The sequence below is a fragment of the Notolabrus celidotus genome, chromosome 2 (assembly GCF_009762535.1).
Source record: "Notolabrus celidotus isolate fNotCel1 chromosome 2, fNotCel1.pri, whole genome shotgun sequence".
NCBI classification, from domain to species: domain Eukaryota; kingdom Metazoa; phylum Chordata; class Actinopteri; order Labriformes; family Labridae; genus Notolabrus; species Notolabrus celidotus.
The window spans coordinates 5,121,177-5,137,241 of record NC_048273.1 but is presented as its reverse complement, the minus strand read 5'-3'; the positions used below and the strand labels follow the sequence as shown (position 1 = coordinate 5,137,241).

General features: G+C 37.7%; 1 protein-coding gene across 1 annotated transcript in view; it reads right to left on the bottom strand.

The window, feature by feature from the left end:
• Window positions 1-16,065, bottom strand: part of ptprc (protein tyrosine phosphatase receptor type C) — a 33,942-nt gene that overhangs the window by 4,540 nt on the left and 13,337 nt on the right. The window contains exons 9-29 of the mRNA XM_034676059.1: window positions 15,863-15,976; window positions 15,521-15,655; window positions 15,259-15,396; window positions 13,968-14,117; window positions 13,214-13,422; window positions 13,046-13,106; window positions 12,845-12,953; window positions 12,622-12,656; window positions 9,434-9,540; window positions 9,212-9,302; window positions 7,130-7,206; window positions 6,906-6,942; window positions 6,718-6,815; window positions 5,933-6,058; window positions 5,641-5,798; window positions 4,207-4,342; window positions 2,226-2,375; window positions 667-757; window positions 384-520; window positions 168-302; window positions 1-84 (exon numbers count right to left, since the gene is read on the bottom strand). The exon at window positions 1-84 is cut by the window's left edge and continues 39 nt beyond it. Coding sequence (XP_034531950.1) covers window positions 1-84; window positions 168-302; window positions 384-520; window positions 667-757; window positions 2,226-2,375; window positions 4,207-4,342; window positions 5,641-5,798; window positions 5,933-6,058; window positions 6,718-6,815; window positions 6,906-6,942; window positions 7,130-7,206; window positions 9,212-9,302; window positions 9,434-9,540; window positions 12,622-12,656; window positions 12,845-12,953; window positions 13,046-13,106; window positions 13,214-13,422; window positions 13,968-14,117; window positions 15,259-15,396; window positions 15,521-15,655; window positions 15,863-15,976 — 2,378 coding nt within the window. The remainder of the gene's footprint in view (window positions 85-167; window positions 303-383; window positions 521-666; window positions 758-2,225; window positions 2,376-4,206; window positions 4,343-5,640; window positions 5,799-5,932; window positions 6,059-6,717; window positions 6,816-6,905; window positions 6,943-7,129; window positions 7,207-9,211; window positions 9,303-9,433; window positions 9,541-12,621; window positions 12,657-12,844; window positions 12,954-13,045; window positions 13,107-13,213; window positions 13,423-13,967; window positions 14,118-15,258; window positions 15,397-15,520; window positions 15,656-15,862; window positions 15,977-16,065) is intronic.

Here is a 16,065-nt window from a genome sequence, read left to right as displayed (position 1 = left end):
CGGGGTGATCTCTGTGCTCACCAACTCCACCTCAAAGTCTCCGAATGTCTTCTTGTCTTTGTCCCAGTAGAAACAATCAGACTCCTGAGAACAGGAAGTCATGTTTTAACCCATAAGCACAGAGAGTAGGTAAGTTAGGAGCAGACAACACTGAAACTCATCAGTACCTTTTCTCCTTCGCTGCAGTCTGACAGCATGACGATAGTAGATACTTTCTTCTGGTAAACCATGACCCAGAAGTCAGCCATGGTGTCCGGCAGTGGAGTCTGTGCAGCGATGAAGCTGCGTGGTCCCCAGTAACCCTGAGTGGAGGGGAAAGCATGCTCATCATGGAGGTTAACTCAAAGATGCAAGACATTGTCAGTGTTTGTGTTCAGACCTACATCGATGTGTGAGGCATTGATGTATTTACTGGAATCCTCATCTTCCTCATCTGAGGACTCATCTTCTTCATCCTCATCAGGTTCACTGTCATGACTGCGGCCTTCATCGAGCTTCAGCAGCACTCGGTTGTAGTCATCTGAAAAGTTATGAAACATGTGGAAGTGAACTTCTTTACTCTGTTATAGGAAGTCATGTACATTACAAACATGTCGCACACACACTGATGTGTTAAGCTATAATATATGACAGAATGTGAAGGGTAATCTATCAGATGACACTCACATGGGATGACGGATTGAGAGCGATTCTTCCCCTTGTTTTCTTCTGTGATCCCAGAGTTGAATGTCCTCCAGTTTTTAAAAGTGGGGAGTCTCTGAAATGCAGAACAAGAACTTTATTATCATTAAATATTTGAATATGTGAATTTTCTTCCATTTATTGATTAAGTGAGGGGGGAAACTAAAATGATAGAACTACATTTTTGAGACAGTTTTATGGAACCGATGCTGAAAGTGAGATATTTTTAACAACATGACATCATGCAGGTGAAGGGGGAAATCATTAGTTTAGTGGAACAGAAACCAGTGACTCACATTAGTTGAATCAAACACAATCAGATCGCCTATTTGGGGCGCAGTTTGTTAAACTGTACACACTGAAAGTAACAGCAACAGTTCTCCACATTTAGCTCTAAAACATCAAAAAAATGGAGAGTGAATTTTGAAAGTCACTTTTTTTAATCACATTTAGAGCAAGGTTTGTGATGTACGGACAAGCTAAGTGGCTATTGCTAAGTCTGTTTTGCTTCATTAGGCTTTTATTTTGCTAGGCTGCAGTGCAAATTTGCATATTAGCTAAATATTTAGGATCTCAGAGCAAAATTTTACATTTATATCTAACAGTTAACATTTACATTTAACATTTATCATTTAAATTTAACATTTAGCATTTTTATTTAACAATTAACATTCATATTTAACATTTAACATTTATATTTAACGTTTGTATTCATATTTAGCATTTATATTTAACATTTAACATTTATATTTAACATTTGTATTCAAATTAAGCATTTATATTTAACATTTAGCATTTATATTTAACAATAAACATTTATATTTAGCGTTTATATTTAACATTTAGCATTTAACATTTAGATTTAGCATTTAACATTTATATTTAGCATTTATATTTAACAATTAACATTTATATTTACATTATATTTAGCATTAATATTTAACATTTATTATTTATATTTAACATTTAGCATTAATATTCAACATTTAACATTTATATTTAACATTTCAATTTAGCATTTAACATTTATATTTATATTTAGCATTTATATATATATTTGGCATTTATATTTACATTATATTTAGCATTAATATTTAACATTTATTATTTATATTTAACATTTAGCATTTATATTCAACAATTAACATTTATATTTAACATTTCGATTTAGCATTTAACATTTACACTTATATTTAGCATTTATATTTAGCATTTAGCATTTATATTTAGCATTTAGCATTTATATTTAACATCTACCTTTTATATTTATATTTAGCATTTTAATTTAACAGGGATTGTGACTTATTTTTTTCAAAACCAAATCTAAATCTGAAGAAGATCACAAACATTCCTCTAAATGTGATAAAAAAAGTGACTTTTAAAAATTCACTCACATTTTTATGACGTTTCAGAGCTAAATATGGAAATTGTTGCTTTTATGTTCAGTGTGCACAACTTTACAAATTGCCCCATACGCCTAAGATAAAAAACTTCTCAGATCATTAAATCCTTTATAAAAAAGCATGAATTGAAGAGTCCAGTACCTCATACTCCTCCTCCATCAGGGAGGGTTCGTTGCCTGAGTTCTTCTGCTTGAGTGTCTGCAGAGTGCTGTGCAGCTCAGACAGATCGGTCTCAGTCTCTCCAAACTGGTTGTGCTCCAGCAGCGCCTGGTGAATCAGGATGTACTGAGCCTGCAGGAGAACAAAAGGCTCATCTTTAAAGACACATATATCACTAACGCCACACAATCCACATCTAAGATTCCTCCAATCATACACAACTTTTTACCCTTCTCATTTTATTTGTCAGTTATTTTTGGGGCTGTTTTTGTGTTTTCAGATAGCACTGCTGAAGAGAGACAGGAAATGTGGGGAGAAGAGAGTGGGGGATGACATGCAGCAGTGGGCCGCTGTGATAAGGACTACAGCCTCTGTATATGGGGCACACAATTTCATGGCTGAGTTAAAGGTCCTCAATGATATTCATTTAAACACAGACAATGGCAAAATTTCAGTTTTGGTATCACTTGATCTTAGTGCTGCTTTTGACACAGTTGACCACAAGATACTACTGGACAGACTTGAAAACTGGGTGGGAATCTCTGGTGCAGTACTAAATTGGCTTAAGTCCTATTTAAATGACCGGGACTATTTTGTGTCTATAGGTAAATACACATCTGAGCGGATGAAAATCGTATGTGGAGTACCTCAAGGATCCATTCTGGGGCCTCTACTATTCAACATCTACATGCTCCCCTTAAGTCAGATAATAAGAAACAACCAAATAAAATACCACAGCTATGCAGATGACACACACATTTACATCACCATATCACCAGGGGATTATAGTCCCATACAAACACTGAGTAAATGCATTGAACAAATCAATGACTGGACGAGCCAGAACTTTCTTCAGTTAAACAAAGAAAAAACTGAAATGATTGTTTTTGGAGGAAGAAAGGTTAAAGGTTACTGCTCAGCTCCAATCTGCAATGATGAAATGTTCAAACCAAGCCAGAAACCTTGGTGTAGTCTTAGACTCAGACCTTAATTTCAGCAGCCACATTAAGACAATTACAAAGTCAGCCTACTATCACCTTAAGAATATATCAAGGATTAAAGGACTCATGTCTCAGCAGGATGCAGAAAAACTGGTCCATGCATTTATCTTTAGCAGACTAGACTACTGTAACGGGGTCTTTACAGGACTCCCTAAAAAGTCCATCAGACGACTGCAGCTCATACAGAATGCTGCTGCTCGAGTCCTAACAAGGACCAAAAAAGTAGACCACATCACTCCAGTTCTTAGATCCCTACACTGGCTTCCTGTCTGTCAGAGAATAGACTTTAAAATCCTGCTGATGGTTTATAAAGCACTGAATGGTTTAGGCCCAAAATACATTGCTGATCTGCTACTACTTTATGAACCACCTCGACCTCTGAGGTCATCAGGTACTGGTCTGCTTTCAGTTCCTAGAGTCAGAACGAAACATGGTGAAGCAGCGTTTAGTCATTATGCACCACATATCTGGAACAAGCTCCCTGAAAGCTGTAGGTCTGCTCAAACTCTCACCTCTTTTAAATCAAAGATTAAGACTTTTTTATTTACCTCTGCCTTCCTATCTTAGATTATTTTAACTCACTTTAAATTAAAATTTTAATGTAATTTTTAATATATTTCTAATTTTCCTTTTCTTTTCTGTTTTATCATATTTGTCATTTTAATTGTGTTCTTTTATGCCTGTCTGAATGTCTCCAATGCTTTTAATGTTTTAATGTAAAGCACATTGAGTTGCCCTCGTGTATGAAATGCGCTATACAAATAAAGCTGCCTTGCCTTGCCTTGCCTTGCCTTAAACTGGCGCCCAAAGAGCCAGCCTTCTGAATACATTGCTTAAGTTCATGTAAATATTAAAAACAAGTTAATTTCCTGCATTCATACCAATATCTACTACAACATACTGCAGCAGCAGAGAGAAGCTGTGCACAAAAAACATCAGCAGACAACAGCATTTCAGTTTACCTCCACTTGAACCATGAGACATCTCTGTCTGCGGAGCTGGACTACGTAACCATAGATGTCCACTCTGCCCTCCGCCTCCAGACCCTCCATCATGGCATCAATGCCAATGTAGGTGCCCGTCCTGCCAACTCCAGCACTGCACACAAGACAGTGACATCATGTTAGTATAAATCATTATAATAATAATACATTTCAAGAAACAGACTTCATATCAGAGAGGACGGTATGTGATGAAACAAAACAATATACATTACAAAAGGAAACAATGAAATGCAATAAAAGGCACATGTGACGTGTTTACAGTGAATATGCAGCTTTTAAATGGAGGGTTTGAAACCAGGAAGAGAGTTCGGATTGGTTTGTGGTGTAAAGTTTCAGAGTCAGAGGCTGCACGCCTGAATGCTCAAGATCCCACTGAGGTCAAATGAGCAAGGAGGAAGAAGATCTGAGAGTGTGAGGTGAAGGAGAGGTTATGGAGAGCCTTGAATGTGAGAAAAAGGATCTTGAAGTCTTTGCGGTGTTATGAGTATGAATGTACGAGCAGAGAGAGGGGAAGTTCTCTTATGAGTCTCCTCTTTCCTGAGTGAATCCTCTTGTCTGTCATGGGAGCAGTGAATGAAGTAATCTCAGCAAACTTTTACACACAGTTTGTATCTGTGCAACAAGACAGAGGCTACTTATATTCAGCACAAACAGTGTTAAAGTTTAGGAAGAAATAAATGAACTACAAACTACAGTGATGAAAGTAAGACAGTGAAGTATGTTCACGACTTGTCTTACTTTGAGCAGAATAAATGTGTTTCACTTTGGAATGTAAGCAAAAGTTATTTTACTTGAGTTTAACTATTTAAAAAATAAATGTTAAAATATTTTATTCCTTTAAAATTCTTTAGAAATATTTTTATGTGTTTTAAATATGTTTTATTTCTGGATCTTGCCTTGTGTGATATTGTAACATGCTCCTTTTATTTTGCTGCCCATAAAAAACACTTTGTAACCTCATATTTACCTGAAAGTGCTTTATAAATAAAATTATTATTTTGTATTATAATTAATTTATTTACTTTTTACTATCATTATTATTATAATTATAATAACAATAATAATAATTGTTAATATTTTATTATTATTATTATTATTATTATTATTATTATTATTATTATTATTATTATTATTATTATCATTATATTATTTGTTACTCTTATCATTGTATTATTATTAATTATTATTAATTATTATTAATTATTATTATAATAATAACAATAATAATAATAATAATAATAATAATAATAATAATAATAATAATAATAATAATGATGATAAAATAGTAAGAATTATTATTGTTATATAACAATTATTATTATTATTATTATTATTATTATTATTATTATTATTATTATTATTATGACCTTCAGTGTGGGACTGGGTACTGACCTGCAGTGGACGACGATGGGGCCGCTGAAGAGGTTCTTGAAAGCATTGACGCGCCGCCTCAGCTTCAGGAGCAGATGCGGCTCTCCGGGGACGCCATGGTCAGGCCAACTGATGAACTGGATGTGAGTCACCTCCCTCTCTGAGTTTTTCTCCCTCTTCTGCAGATGCAAATTTGCACAGAGACAAAACATGTTCCAAAATGTACAAATAGTAAAAATAAGAAGAGCTATATTTGTAATGAGACGGATGGGCTGGATTTCACATGATGTGATTATTCCATTTTAAGACTCACATTTGTAAGACTCAGACGGCGGATGGTGTAATCAGGACAGTTCTCCTCTGAATTCAGCTTCACTATGAACTCCTCAAAGATCTCTGTGTCACGTGTGGGGGTAGGCCAGTACTGCGCACACTTCACCTACGACACAGAGAGTGAGAGGAGAGAGAAAGTTGTGAGATCCTCAATTTGTAAACCAGTAACGCATCAATGACAATTTCAGCAATTTCAAGGTTAAACACACAGCTGATGATTTTAAAGGCAGAAAGCACGAGATGAAACCAGATTATAATATGCACTAAAAAAGACTACAGTGTTTTCAGGCAGTGGGTGTGAATTTGGGTGTTTTTCTACAACTGTAAAAGTGTATGTGACAGAATAGCTGTGATGTGGAGGTGTTCAAAATTAGACTCAGACAACACTTAGTCGTTTGTGTGAAAATTAGCTCTTTTTTTACTCTTGAATTAAAAAAAAAATCATCCAAGCAACTTTCTTTATCTGTAATCAATCACACCCATATTCTTTGCATGCTTATTATATATTTAATATTATAATCAATGTTTAAACAACATTCATTTTTTCTTATTTATTAAGTTATCTATTTTTTCTTGAATTTATCTGATGTTTTTAACTTTCACTGATTTTTAATTTTGCTTTCTACTCTTACTTATTCTATTAATCTTACTGTATTGATTTTAATGTCATTTTAAGCATTTTTCATGCTGATTTCTTTGTAATTTGAAAACAGAAACCACGTTAGCAATGTTAATGTCAACAGAGAGTAAGAATCCTGAACTCACTCTGTTCCCCTCTTCACAGCGTGTCACCATAACAATGATAGAGGACTGCTGCTCCCAGATCATCCTCCAGAAGTCACACACAGTCTCCTCCTTCGGCCCTTTAACCATCATTAGACATATATAAATATAAAGCAACATAATGCAAATTTCTGTCTGAACATATGACAGATATGAGAGGTTTTTTTTACCTTGAGCTGCAATGTATTTTTTGGATTCCTTGTACCCCTGCAGCAGAAAAACAAAGGTGTTCAAAACACTGTCAGAAATGGACTTTGTGTCTCAGTAGTAGCTTTGCTGCAAGTCCATGAATCAGGACTCATCCTACTTTCTCTTTGCATATTTATTTTGATTTGCATATGAGTGATAAGTATGAGTACAAATATGAATAGTATGATTGTGATATTTTTCATACATCAATGAAGCTGCAGTTGATGTAGTCACATCCTGCCTCTCCGTTCCCAGAAGTCAGCTGCACACGGTTATAGTCATCTAAAAAAATAAAGGTTATATGAGAAATGTTATCACAGGAGACACGTGAACAAAACTCAAACACCAGCGACAACAAGAGAGTCAAAATGTCCAAGAAATGAAAAAAAAGATGCTGTGTGAGAGTGTAGGAGCTTTGTAAGGATGCCAAATGTCATGGACTGCCTGATTTAAAAAAGTACTATCACTTAGCATGGTTAGCAGGTAGTCATGGGAAACAGAACCACGACAGGGTGAGGCAAGACCCAGACGCATCAAGGTCTTGTCTCACCTTCTTCTCTGAGCTCTGCGGTTCACACACCTTTAAAAATAAACTAATGTCACAACTTTGAACCCTGATGCTATCATCACCACCGCTCATGGTTTAAGGTTCTTTGTAGCGACCACAGTAACCTAAAGTTTCTCTCACCTGCTCCGCTTTATGCTAATACTGATGGACAGGATCCAAGATGAGAATGTCTGTAGCCTGCAGATTTAGCATGCTAACTGAAGCTAATGTTTAACCACATTGTTTTGATGCTAACAGAAGCTAACAGTTTTACCTCACCTTAAGGTCTATGGTGTCAACAAGCAGAAGCTAAATGTGCCGGAGCTCTTTTCAGCGGATTGATTTGACATGACATGTGATCAGTTTGCCTCTGGTGTTGCTCATGTTAGTGAAAGTTAATAACCGTCATCGAGAGGTTTTGACCAATCAGAATCAAGCATCTTACACAGCCTGAAGATCAGTAAGAAAGCCGGGTAATAAATAAATGTAATGCTTTGGAATCAAACAGTGGTAGAAACACTGCGTAAATTAGGTCTGAAAAGGCAACATCTTCTTGGCTAAGCGTCCTTTCTGCTATGAAATACTCCAAACTCCTGTGTTATATCCAGAGACACACACTGACACTGCTTTTTTGACTCAACAGGTGCTTCTACTCTTACAGGTAAAGATGTCTCAGTTTAGCTCTGGTGGATATTAACCCAAAAACATCACATCCAGTTATGTCTCACACTTGTTAAATATATCATATGAGTACATTTTGTTATAACTTATTTTAAGGTACTTTTACCTTGAAATAAGCAAAAAAATCATCAGCCAATAGAACAAGTGAAAATTTGCTTGGTAAGATTTCTTAAAATAAGATGTAATATTTAGAAAACTGTGATCTTACAATTAGCAGGGAAAACTTATTTAAAGCAATATTTTACCAGTATTTTAAAGCTTAGTGTCTCAGAATAAACCAGGAATGATAACAATTAGTATTTTTTCACTCAAAAATTGATTTCCGCACTAATACATTCCATGTCAACTTCTTCATTTGAGATATATTCACCTTAATTTGAGTTGTATTATAGCAGCACTTCTCTAGGTTTAAGACCATCTTGTACTTGAAATATGACAAAGTTTAATTGTCTCATTTTGAGATATAATGTCTTCTCATAGTGAGCTGGATATACTAATATTCAGTCATGTTGTTTTTAGGATAAGCCAGCTATGCTCTAAAGTAGGTGTTTCATTGTGTGCATGTAGTTTGAAGATGGATATTTTCATCTGATTTAGAAGAAACAGTGTCTGAAAACTGAAACCCACCCTTAAAAACAACAACTTTTCTTTCTTTCTTTCTTTCTTTCTTTCTTTCTTTCTTTCTTTCTTTCTTTCTTTCTTTTATCAATGGAGCTGTTTTCTGATAGATTCTCCAATAAAATGCATTCACTTAAATCAAGTAAAGTGTTTGTCTTAAATCAAGATTATCCGTCTTCTACTAATAAGATCTCAGCCTGAAAAATGTCTGAAATTTAAAATAAACTTGTTTCTTCTAAATTAAAACTCAAAACAAGATCATTTCAAGATTGTTTGACTTAACAGGATATTTAAGATGTCTTACAAGTCCCTCTATCTTGCTCAAATGATACGTGTTAAGTAAATTTATCTTAAACCAAGTGGGAGAAGATATTTAGACTAAAAATGAGACAATTTCACTGGGTAAGATTTTGAGTTTTTGCAGTGCAGACTCTGACTCACATGGCAGGATATCCACGTAGCGGTTCTTGGGGGTATTGTAGGGCTTTTTGGCCTCTTTCACAGTGTGCCTCGAGAAGATTCTGGGGATGCTCTGAAAGCAGAAACAAGTCAAGTCAGAGAACAAAACTGAAAGCAATCACAGAGAAACATTCACGCTCTTTACTCTCTGTAATTCTATGCCCACTACACACCAAAAAATGACTGAGAACACAAATATTTAACCTGAAACTCAGCCAGGAAAAGTCTCCCTTCATCTGCCAGCTTTGACTTGTAGGCGTCCAGCAGGACCTCGGCAGCAATGGGCTCAACGGTCAGCAGGGTCTCTTCATCTGTGACAGAAAACCAAACAGGAGATATGATACAAACACTATAAAACACTGGAGCATTATGAATCATCTGACAAAGACATCACTCCAAAGCACATAAAGGAAAGATTTGATGAGCTATTCATCTTTCTACATTATCTAAGTAAGGGATAGAGTATGGTTAGGAGGTAGTTATGGGAAATAAAATCCCAACAGGGGGAGACAAGACCGCTTATTACCAGGCTACCAATTTAAAAATACAAATACCTTGGCAAAAAAAAAGAGGTTAAAACAAAAATATATACATTTAATCTAAAATGATTTATGTATACAGTTTCTAAAAATAGTCCCAGTGATTCCACGTTAGTTAACATCCCATGGTGATGGATTCTTATCTGCCTGTCCTCAGCCACGATCACGGTTTAAGTTTCTTTGCAAGGTTATTATAGTTAACGAAAACTAACGAAATAACGAAAACGAGAGGTGAAAAAACATTTTCGTTAACTGAAATAAAAATAAAAACGAGGCTTCACAAAAAAAACGAAAACTAACTGAAACTGTATCGTGAGTTTACAAAACTAACTAAAATAAACTAAAATGATAGAGAACATGTCTTTAGTTTTCGTCTTAAACTCAGTATTTTGAGTGGATATGTAATAAAGTCAGAGACTGATCGGGTGGACGTCTCTGCTCTGCTCTCTGCTCTCTGCATCTGCGCGGGAGCGCGCCGAACGGAGCCTGCAGCTGACGGGCGCGCGCACTCACAGCGAGGCAGAACTGCAGGGGGATTAAATTGAGACGAACTCTCTCGCTCCGACTACCTGCCCTGTTTATAACCGTTCCAGTGTGTGTGAATGCCCAACAAGTAAGTATAATGAGACGGATAACTGACTTTTCCTGTCCATAGGCATTCACGTGTGTTAAAACTCCCGAGAGAGCAAATAGACGCCATGAGTGCATGCGTCATCTCATATTATGAATCACCCATATGATCCTGTTCTGTTCATTTATCATTATAAGTGTTAATGGTTAATTGGTGGCAGTGGTATTAGAGTGATATGATTATTAGTATACTTGTAGTGGTAGCATCTGAATCATTATCTCTGTATCAATGATTATTGTTTATTGTTTATTGCTTATTTTATTGTTAAGGATGTATCAGTGAGTCACCATATTATTTAACACTATAGAGGGTCAGTAATGCTAGCCTAAGTGTCCATATTGTGACCATCACCCTTATGTTTGTGTATTTATTTGATGTGTTGGCCTCTGTGGCCTCATTGGGTCTGCTGAACTGTTGTGCTGTAAGGAGAATATTCACTAAACGGTTAAAGCTCCCTCCTGTCTCCTGTCCAGTGTGTTCTGATCGACACCCCAGGGAGAGTACTATCCTACAGAGTATCCACCAGTATTCCCTATTTTTTAGGATATGAATTTTTTGTTTGTTTTCTGCCAGTTTCACTTCATTTGGCTCATTCGCACAAGCAGGCACGCCTCCACACTTTGCCTGCAGAGCGTTAATGGCAGCGAAAGTCAGGAGAAAGCGGCAGAGCCCCATTTGGGATTACTTTGAATATGACTGTCTCTGATAGGAGTAAGTGCCTTGCAATGGAAGGTGATAAAATATGTTGAAAATATGTTTCTCAAGGGGGAAAATCCCACTAATCTTAAAGTCCATTTGAAAAGCTCACACAAGACGGCTAACCTAGCATACCTTGTCAAGGCAAGAGAGAGCGGCCTGGCCCCTTACCCTGAAACAGAAGCTAACCCCCGGCCAGGCACACAGGCAAAAAAGACTAAAACTAATACTGAAACTAATAAAAACTAAACTAAAACTAAGCATTTTCAAAAAATAGAAACTAAACTAAACTAGCAAACCCGCTTCAAAAACTAATTAAAACTAAACTGAAATTGAAAACAAAAAGTCAAAACGAAATAAAAATAAAAACTAATGAAAAGTGCAAAACTATAATAACCTTGTTTCTTTGTAGCGACCAGTAATTTTTTAGTTTAACCAGCGCTGCTGTTACTAATAAGATAAGAGAGTCCTCTACTCGTCCCACAACGGGGAGATTCAAGTGTCAACGTAGCAAAGTAGACAGTGCATTAAATATATATAAAGCAAACAAGAGCCTATAAAGTAACAATTATTAAAAAGTTATTATTATTATATATTAGACAGGTTCAAATATGACAGTATCCACGTTGTTTAGCCTGCCGATTTAGCATGCAAAAACGGAAGCTAACGGTTTTACCATAGACTGTATCAATAATGGACGTAGTATCTGTGACGTCGCCCATCTGTTTCTGAAGGCCAATCGTCTGCAGCAGCCATATTGGAAATGCTGAACTCAACCTAACTTCTGTCGAGCGAGTGTGTCAAAAAGAGGCGGGCTTTGAGCCTCCTCGCCAACAGCTACAGTGTTCCCGCCTGTCAATCAAGTCAGCTGTGCCTCTCATAATGGAAAACTGTTAATCTTAATATCTTCGAAAATGCTACGTTATGAAAAAATTCATCCCCGTACAGTGTGTGCCGATCAAGAAATTAGCTATCCAGACTACACTTGTTTTTGTAACAGGCTGTAAACATGTTTATTTCTGCTGTGAAGATCAGCTTTTTTTAATTTGTGTGTACGTGAATTCCGGTACTTTCAGAGCCAGCCTCAAGTGGACACTCTAGGAACTGCAGGTTTTAACACTTCTGCATTGGCTTCAATTCTCGTGGCCAGAGGTTGCCGCTTGGGTTTTACCCATAGAGGGTATAAAATATGGACATAGGATCCGTGACGTCACCCATCTGTTTCTGAAGAGCTGTTTGAGGCCAATCGTCTGCGGCAGCCATATTGCCGCTGTCGAGCCAGTGTGATGTAAAGAGGCAGAGTTTGAGCTTCCTAGCCAACAGCTACAGTGTTCCTGCAGGCAGATGTGCCTCTCATTTGAGGACTAGTAATCTCAAAATCTTCAAAATTACCTTGTAGAAAATGAAAGTAAATAACCGTTGTCGAGGGGTTTTGTCCAATCAGAATCAAGCATCTTACACAGCTTGAAGACCAGGAAGAAAGCCGGGTAATAACAAGTAATAAAAGCAATGTTAAGTCTACTCACTTGATGGAATCAGCTTAATGTGTTCCGTCATGTCACTGTAAAAGATGAAGACATGGAATTATTTATTATACAGGGGGGAAAAAAAGAGCAGTGCAATCACTAATGATGACATTATTTATCTACTGAAAATAGAGACGTTACCTTTTTCAGTACAACAAATTCAGCAAAGATCTCAGAAGTACTCAAAGTGATGAATGAGACAAATACACAGAAACATCCTTACTGAGACTGTCTGCGCTTCAGGATGAAAATCTTATAGACGACCAACAGAAGGGCCACAGAGGTGAGGATGATGAGGAAGATCAGGAACCCAATGACAGCTTTGTCATTGTCTGTGAGGTGACATAAAAAAAATAGACACAGTTATGTTTAAAATGCAGATAACATAATAACTCATGTTGTATTGATTCAAAGCAGCTCATACAGAGAGTGTCGACTTCTTTTATCTCTGGTTTGCCTGTATGTTTCCCATTGAAAGCAGCCACCTGGAATCAAAGTAAAACTCTTCATCAAGAAATACAATATCTGAAGAAACAGGAGAAATCAAGTTTGCAAATAATCTTCTGAAAGCAAATATTAGGATTAAACAAACCTTCAGGTGGTATGTTGTAGAGTAGCTCAGGTCTCTGAATTCAAACTTGCACTTCGTGTCTTTTACTTGTTTCACTGTGGTCCCACCATGACTGAGATGAGCGATGTATTTCCTGTCAGGTCCATTGAATTGTGTTATATGTTCGCAGGTTACTTTTATCACATTATGCTCTTGAACAGTCACAGACAGGGAACGGATATCTTCTGGTGCTGTGAAGATTAAAAACATGTTTTCAGTAACACACCACACTCTCAGCGTCACACAGAGGAGAACACTGACTGTGACCACTGTTGTTTAGTAAGAAGGCTGTAATCCATGTGTGTTCTTATTCTGTACATGACCCCTACTTCACTGATCACTGGAGCTCCACTGTAACTGAAATCATCAATGCTAGATAACTTAGCATCCTTAATAATCATGCTTCTTTTATTAATGAAGTTAGCATACTGCCTGTAAAAGAGTCAGCTTGACTCTCAGACAGGCATTAACTTTAACTTTAACTGACACACACACACACACACACACACACACACACACACACACACACACACAGAGACACACACACATACACACACACACACACACACACACACACACACTCACAAACACACTCACACACACATCATAACTTAATATATAACAATGCACACAAACAACAACATCCTGAACAAACACACAAACAGGACAGACTGTTTTAATTTCCTTTATGTTGCTCTCTCTTTTTCTCTCAAAGAGACGCTTTGTGGATACTTACTGCCGATGTCGGTCCTTTTTGTAACTGAGTTTGGACTGCCAACACTCATGCCATCATAGACAGGTTGGACTTCAAACTTATAGTGAGTGTCTGGTTTCAGGTCACGAATATCACATGTTCTTCCATCTTTTGAAGGTGTCCGTCCTGAGCCTGAAACACAGTTTCATTAAATGAAGCTTTAGTAGAAGTTCAGTCAGGAAATCTTCATCCTGCTCGCTGACTTATTGTCACTTTGTTGTATTCACTCCTCCACACAGGCTCACTAATATCACCTGTGGTCATCAGCTGCTCTCATCACCAGGTTACATCTATCCAATGACACTGCAGCACACCCCCATGGTTAGCCTATCATAGGACTGCTGTCTTTTTCAATATGACTTTCTCTTCCTGCAGTTCATTCATGCTCTCGTTACGCACAATCATCCACCTCTAAAGAGACTCTGACAATAATTCAGTATCACATCATCTCTGTCAGAGACATCCATCCATCCATCCATCCATCCATCCATCCATCCATCCATCCATCCATCCATCCATCCATCCATCCATCCATCCATCTTCCTCTGCTTATCCGACTACAGGTTGGGGGACAGCAGTCTCAGCAGGGAAGCCCAGACACTCCTCTCCCCGGCCACTTCCACCAGCTCCTCCGAGAGGATACCGAGGCGTTCCCAGGCCAGCTGAGAGATATAATCTCGCCAACGTGTCTCGGGTCTGCCCCGTGGTCTCCCCCAAGATGGACATGCTCGAAAAACCTCCCCAGGGAGACACCCGGGAGGCATCCTTACTAGATACCCGAATCACCTCATCTGGCTCCTCTGGATGTGGAGGAGCAGCAGCTCTACTTTGAGCCTCTCCCTGATGTCTGATCTCCTGACCCTCTCTCTAAGGCTGAGCCCGGACACCCTGCAGAGAAAGCTCACTTCGGCCGCCTGTATTCACGATCTTGTTCTTTCAGTCACTACCCACAGCTCGTGACCACAGGTGAGGAACTTTAACTACAGAGACATATTTATCTGTAACTCATGACCCTCTCTCTCCTGATTGAACTGGTTGTTGTGTTTGAAAGATAAAGCAGCTGATATGAATTAAAGAATGACACTACAGCAGATTGGTTTGTTGGTTATGTTTTTGTATCAATAATCATTATCCCTGATAGTGAACAGCTCTGGTCCTGAGAGCTTCAGGTAAACAGACCGGTCTGAGGATTTGTAAAACCTTTATAGAAGTTCAGTGTGTTTGAAAAATGAAGAGTGGATTGTGCTGAGACACTTAAAGCATCTTTACGTACCGTGTTTCGGTGGAGGGATACAACTGCAGACAAAACCAAACTTGTAAAGAGCATCTTTACATCTCAGGCTGGTTGAGGTCCAGCTCAGATGAATGGAAGTGTTGGTCACCCTCTCAGGTATGATTTTTGTTGTAACATCTGTGAGAACACATTAAATATCTGTGACACTGAACTCATTCTCTGGTGGTGTCCTTCATCTTGAGTTATCTCTACATACGAGCTGTTCTTCTGACTAAACTGAAGCAGAGTGAATTTAACTTACCACAGTCTATGTAGACATTGACAGCAGGTGTGGTTGTTATGTTAACATTGTTTGTGTTGATCTGACCCGTACAGCTGTAGTCTGTGAACGGCTCCACCTCAGACAGATTCTTGGGGTTGCTGGTGTTTCCATTTTCTGAGGATACAAACGATTGACAACATTTCCTCATCAGCTGGTGTTTGAGTCTCTGTGAGCATTTATCTTTGGGTTGAGAACCGTTTCAAACATGGACACATTCACTGCACTGAACAGTCTTCTATTAAAACTCATCACAGAGGGCTTAAAGCTACACCTCCACTTCCTCTTGCGGCTCGTTATTCCCACCCACTGATGTAAACTCACCCAGACAGGTGTAATCGATGGGGAGATTCTCACAGTTTGGAGGTAATGTTGCATTTATTTTAGCAGGAAGTCCCATCAGGACTTTTAGTTTTATGTCACTTGCATCCAAAGACTCTGTAAAAACAAAATGTTTGACAAATATTAAACATGGAGCAACAAGATCTGCTCAGCATGTTGAAATCTGTCGTACGGCTGTGTTGAAC